At 27.8% G+C, this 6,680-nt stretch overlaps 1 protein-coding gene and 1 long non-coding RNA gene across 2 annotated transcripts; both read left to right on the top strand.

Moving 5' to 3' along the window:
* The first annotated feature begins 1,605 nt into the window (after positions 1–1,605).
* LOC149056543 (uncharacterized) lies at positions 1,606–3,633 on the top strand. The gene is made up of 2 exons (XR_016191172.1): positions 1,606–1,760; positions 1,826–3,633. It is a non-coding gene; the product is annotated as an uncharacterized LOC149056543 (long non-coding RNA).
* Positions 3,633–4,595, top strand: LOC149056542 (uncharacterized). The gene is made up of 3 exons (XM_089222306.1): positions 3,633–3,696; positions 3,756–3,772; positions 4,236–4,595. Exons 1-3 carry the CDS (start codon positions 3,633–3,635, stop codon positions 4,593–4,595), a joined length of 441 nt encoding a protein of 146 aa, XP_089078432.1.
* Positions 4,596–6,680: the final 2,085 nt, after the last annotated feature.

The raw sequence follows: 6,680 nt of genomic DNA, 5'->3' as shown, positions 1-6,680 counted from the left end.
ACATCTAAAACACGTCTTTACAATACATTTGGGTGAATATAAAAGGTCGTAAAAAAATTTTGAAATACAGGTGATGAATCCGCTAAATATCGTCTTAAGTCATTTCTATTAAACTAATCATACTTTTTATATTTTTAACGTTAAGTTCACATTATTTTACATCTAAAACACGTATTTACAATACATTTGGGTGAATACAAAAAATAGAAAAAAAATTTGGTAAAAAATGGTGATAATTCCGCTAAATATCGTTTAAAGTCATTTGTATTGAACTAATCATACTTTTTATATTTTTATCGTTAAGTTCATATTATTTTACATCTAAAACACGTATTTACAATACATTTGGGTGAATACTAAAAATAGAAAAAAAATAGAAAAAAAATTTGGTAAAAAATTGTGATAATTCAGCTAAATATCGTTTAAAGTCATTTGTATTGAACTAATCATACTTTTTATACAGGGTGATTCTTTTATCAAACAACACTCATTATTTGAAAAAGTATTGACTTTTTTCAAATTTTTTTTTTTTCAAAATTGTAGATTTATGCTGTTCTAGAATTGTATATCTTTTTTATATTTTTCACCCTTATATTTATTAGGTAAACCACTGTCAACTTTTGATTTTCAAATGGTAACCTATACTTAAAATTTCATAATTGAATAAAACTATTTTTTTCATTAATTAATACGTTCTAATTTTCATTTTTCGTTAATCCGTTGATGAGATATTGCTCCTCAAAGTTAGGTGGTTTTGGGAGATAGTTATAGTGTGTAAATGTGTTATACCACTTATACCTCGTCAGTAGATACCGCAGCTATCAGGATTTTTATGTCCCAGGGCAAAAGATATCACACTTTTCAAATCAATTCAAGTAGTAGGTACTGTAAGCTTAAGTTGTGCCCCTAAATGTATTTTATAATACCCATTTGACTGGGTGTAATGTAGTTCGCCCCACTGGTCATAATAATACTTATCTAATATAAAGACCAGAAGTTAAAAGTAATAAATTCGATATCATTCGAACCCAAGATATACCTAATAGTGATAAATGATATTAATTGTACCTACTAACTCGCTACATTAACTTATTGTCATGATGTCATATTTTAAGTAATCGGACCATTAGTGTCACTCGTGGTGCCGTGGTGGCATACCTACTCACGTCGTATACCCCCGACGACCCCCCTCCATATCTATGGAGTACGCCGTGACATAACATTATGTCTATGGCCGTGACGGACTACGGATAAGAAGACAGAACAACACGGGTAATACGATATGGTTTATTAGGCTGATTTGCGATTAGGTAAAATCGTGAGTAAAACTAATTTTGATCAGCTGTTATTTGTTTTGTACACTGTGGACGATTAAAGTCTGGTACCATGGTTACATGATATGGAAGTAAACCTTATACCTGGTTAACGTAAATCACATACCAACAATACGTTGAGTGAATAAACGGTTATAATTTAGGTTAAAATTTTATAAGACAAGTCATAACAACAATATTTGAATCGTGAGTCGGTAATAAGTAATAACTAATAAAGTATTTTATTTGTTAATACTTAACAATTTTAAATGCTTAAATTTTAATGGTGAATTTATAATATTATTAGTTCTTGTATATACTTAAATTATAATATTTACCACATATTGTATTTTATTTAGTAATTTAATTAAACATTTAAGTACCTAAATTGGTTAATCACACGTGAATTGGATACTTTGCAAGTGCATTTGTACAATGTACCTATTGGTAAGTTTTACTAGTTGATAAATGCAAGCAAAAATTAAAATTAATAAAACAATCTATCTCATTAGCTTAAAGAACACTTAAACTTCACATACCTATTCAATCACAAGCGATGAGAAAAGTTGTACAGATGCAGTATGTAGAATAGCGCATGCCAAACAGGCCTACTATAAAAAAATAAATCTTTTACCTCAAATAGATTAAGTTTGGACAACAGAAAATCACTTATAAAAGGCTTTGTGTGGAATGTAGATCTACATATATGGAGCAGATATTGGGACACTACTGAAGACTGAGAAAGCCAAAATAAAAGCTTTTAAAGTATTATTGCTGGAAAACGCTGAAATTCAATAGACAGAAAAGATAAAAAAATTTTGAGGTATTTAGGAGAATCAAAAATCAATACGGAGTACGCTAAGATTGAGAAGAAAAGCATGGATCGGACACGTTATAAGGAGGAAACCTGTAAAAGGAAGGGCTAGAACTCCATTTCTGAAGCAAGTGATTGAAGGTACTAGAATAGGAACATACTGAAAGTTGAAGAGGAATGTAAGTGGAGAGAGACATCAAAAATCATTTTCGGATTGAAAAAAAAAAATGTATTGAAAACTAAAAATTGTGCTAATGTTAAAGCTTTATAATTTGTATGCTAGTTTATAAATAATTTAAATTAGGTGACAACATCAATCATTACAACTTAAAAGATAATATACATAGATATAGATATTTATTTTGTGTTTAATATGTAGATTATGTCCTAAATCAAATTAAGAATTTTTAAGTGGCTATGTGATTAATAATTATTTTATTTTTACTTTTTACGGACAAGCCCTTAAACAAAAAAGATATAATAATCAAAACATCCAAAAACATTAGTCTACTGTGCTACATTGTATAATGTCATAATGATAAATACTAAATTATTTCTGTCAATGATTGATGTTGTCACCAAATAACCAAATAATAATTAGTACTAAATTCAAGTTAGAATATTATTAATACCATTTTTAAATTTTACTTTTTAAGTCTGGGGTGATTGAAAAGTTTGTTTTAATTTTTTGAATACATGTTTTATCTTTACTCATATTTTGCATATTAACTGCAAAACGAACATTTAGATTAAACTGTATCATCATTTTGAAATAGGTTTTTCATAGTCCTAGGCTTATTAAAGTAAAATTGTTTAACGGTTCATAATAATATCAGTATAATATGTGAGGAATTTTGTCGTGAACAGGGTTCAGGGCTAAACAGAACCTAAAATCATCAAATCAAACGCTTAAAAAAACATTTAAATAATCAAAATTAAGCAATCTAAAAAATGGTTATTCTCTCCCTAGTTTTTGTTAGTGGTTATCACTTGCATCTTATTAAAGTAGAAAATATACATTAAAAAATTTAAAACGTGGGGTGCTATAATATTTTATATTTTAAAAACATTAAATTGAGGGTATTTCACTATAATAATGATGGTTAAATCTAAAAAAACAAGAGGTGCTAAAGACCCTTTTGCGCCAATGGTCTCAAACCCTGTTCGCGACATTGAAAATATGATTTTTTTTACATAAAATATAATTATATAAATTGATCAGTGCCATATATGTATATTTGGACGTATGTCATTGTTTATTTAAATAGCTACATATTGATTAAATTCATGTGATTGGTCAAAAAGACCTAGTCCTACAACGTATATTACAACTATTGAAACGATGTATGGTGAATTATTTATATTATACTAATATTTGATTTGAAATTGTAAATGTATTAAATTGAAATTGTAAACATAAAAAAAAATGTTGTTTATACTTAATATTAAATTAGTTCAGAGTATTGTATTTCCAGATTTGTAATAAACATATATACCATAGTGTTATGTACTTGTCTAACTTCTTTATTCAATGTGCATGTGCTCAAATGATACTTTATATGAGAAGAGGTACAATATTTGATTTGTTAAAAAACAAAATTATCATTAAAAAACTTAAATCCTAATAGGCATTTACATGTTCAAAGTATCCATATGGTAAACAGCATTAAATAAATATATTAAATCTATAATAATAATTAACACATTATTTTGTATTAGTTAAATCTACCAAAGCTATACACAGTTATATGTATATTATATGTATAAAAAAATAAATTAAGTTAATTTATTGTTAATAATATGCCATTAAGGTCCATTATTAGATATGGTTATTATATAATATATTGTACATTTATTATTAATTGTTATTGCACTCATTTATCATTGAAAATACCATTGGTTATTACCAATGACCTTAGAATAAAGGTTATTACTTTTGATAATACCATAGAATACCTAAATAACTAAAGTCTAAAATTAATTTTGCCAATAGTGTGTGTAGGATGGTAGGATGGTAGGATTAATAAGTTTGAAGTCGTATTCAGTGCTTACTGTTTAGATTTTTGTTTTTATTATTAATTTAAAAATCTTAAAATTAATGAACTAAGCAAGTTCGTTGGGGTGTGAATGTTTGGTGTGGGATTATTGATGAGTATTTAATTGGTCCATATTTTTTTGAGGAAAATCTTAATGGCAATAAGTATCTTGGTTTTTTGAAAGATGATATACCCATACTATTGGAAAATATTTCACTTCAACAGCGCTTGAATTTGATTTGGCAGCAAGATGGTGCACCAGCACATAATACCTTGGCTGTACGTGCATACCTCAATAAGATGTATGGAGACAATAACTGGTTTGGAACTCACAGCCCCATTATTCAATGGCCACCTCGTTCCCCCGATTTGAGTGTTCTTGACTTCTTTTTTTGGGGCCATCTAAAAAATGAAGTGTATAAAGAAAAATGAAATAGTGTGGAGGAACTTAAACAAAGAATAAGAGATTGTTGCAACAAAATTGAAAACTCAATATTGAAAAAATCTACTTCCTCTGAAGTATTAAAACATTTTTGTTTAACTGAAGATGGCAAGCAATTTGAACATATTAATTAAGCTAAAATATAAATATCATGTATTTTTTATTCAAATTGTATACAAATACATACATGTATATACGTTGTATGTATGTTACATTTTTTCCATTCTTAACCAAAGTTTGTTAAAATTTATATTTAATATGAATTCTTATACTTACGAACGAATGCATTTTTGGTAGGCACATGTACATCAAGTTAATAAATTGGTCTTGGAATTTTATTGAAAATAACAAAATAAGTAAGTTGATAAATTAAACATATTTAAATATTTAACTAGAGCTCCAGTTAACTAGATCAGCTAGTTCGTTAAAACTACAAAGGCACAGAATATTATTTATTATGATAATATTATTGTGAAAATGTGAAATTTATTAAGTTTACTACTGTAGACTGTACACAAGTAATTAGTACTTGGTAGTATCGGTCGCTGACGCCATAGCACCATGCTATAAATTATACTGACCAGTAACGAGTAACAGACAACGGAAAATAAATTACTGTACACTACAGCAGTGATTTAAAACAGTTAACAGTTGTTACAACTGTAGTACAGGCTGTCTACTAGAGTAACAAAAACGGGATTTTATTTGTGACATAAATAAACAGTAAGTTACTATTTATTTTGTAAATACACATATTGGTAACACTGTATTTTCTTTATGATAGACAGTTGTATTAGTTGTAATGATAAACCATGGACAACAGTAACTTTTATGGACTAAACACTAAAATAATTCTGTATTTCCGTATGTTATTCTATGGTGTGTTTGAGCATAGAATAGAGGTGAGATCGTGATCGAAGCTACAAACAGAAGCAGACCAATAATAATAGTAATATTATGATTGTGTGTTATTGTATGTAGGTATTATCGGCGATCAGGTACAAAGATTATCGCCGCTATATCTTGGGTTGAACGATATCGAATTTATTACTTATAACTTCTGGTCTTTATAATTGATAATAATTATTACGACCACTGACCATTGATGTAATCACCTTCGTGGGGTGATCTTCGTGTCTCCCTGCAAAATGGGCATAATAAAATACATTTAGGGGCTCTAAGTACTTTATGAACTGATTTGAAAAGTGTGATATCTTTTGCACTGGGACAAAATCCTGATAGCTGCGGTATCTGCTGACGAGGTATAACACATTTACATATTACGATAACTATCTCCCAAAACCACCTAACTTTGAGGAGCAATATCTCATCAACGGATTAACGAAAAATGAAAATTAGAACGTATTAATTAATGAAAAAAATAGTTTTATTCAATTATGAAATTTTAAGTATAGGTTACCATTTGAAAATCAAAAGTTGACAGTGGTTTACCTAATAAATATAAGGGTGAAAAATATAAAAAAGATATACAATTCTAGAACAGCATAAATCTACAATTTTGAAAAAAAAAAAATTTGAAAAAAGTCAATACTTTTTCAAATAATGAGTGTTGTTTGATAAAAGAATCACCCTGTATTTTTATCGTTAAGTTCACATTATTTTACATCTAAAACACGTATTTACAATACATTTGGGTGAATACAAAAAATAGAAAAAAAATTTGGTAAAAAATGGTGATAATTCCGCTAAATATCGTTTAAAGTCATTTGTATTGAACTAATCATACTTTTTATATTTTTATCGTTAAGTTCACATTATTTTACATCTAAAACACGTATTTACAATACATTTGGGTGAATACAAAAAATAGAAAAAAAATTTGGGAAAAAATTTGGTAAAAAATGGTGATAATTCCGCTAAATATCGTTTAAAGTCATTTGTATTGAACTAATCATACTTTTTATATTTTTATCGTTAAGTTCACATTATTTTACATCTAAAACACGTCTTTACAATACATTTGGGTGAATATAAAAGGTCGTAAAAAAATTTTGAAATACGGGTGATGGATCCGCTAAATATCGTCTTAAGTCATTTCTATTAAACTAATCATA

Source organism: Diuraphis noxia, unplaced genomic scaffold (assembly GCF_037042655.1).
Source record: "Diuraphis noxia isolate RWA-SAM2 unplaced genomic scaffold, SU_Dnox_SAM2 contig0003, whole genome shotgun sequence".
NCBI classification, from domain to species: Eukaryota; Metazoa; Arthropoda; class Insecta; order Hemiptera; family Aphididae; genus Diuraphis; species Diuraphis noxia.
The sequence above is the reverse complement of the archived record's forward strand: the minus strand, read 5'-3'. Positions and strand labels throughout refer to the sequence as shown.

Coding starts and splice junctions, on each gene's coding strand:
- LOC149056542 (XM_089222306.1), top strand. CDS start 3,633: ATGTACTTGTCTAACTTCTTTATTCAATGTGCATGTGCTCAAATGATA.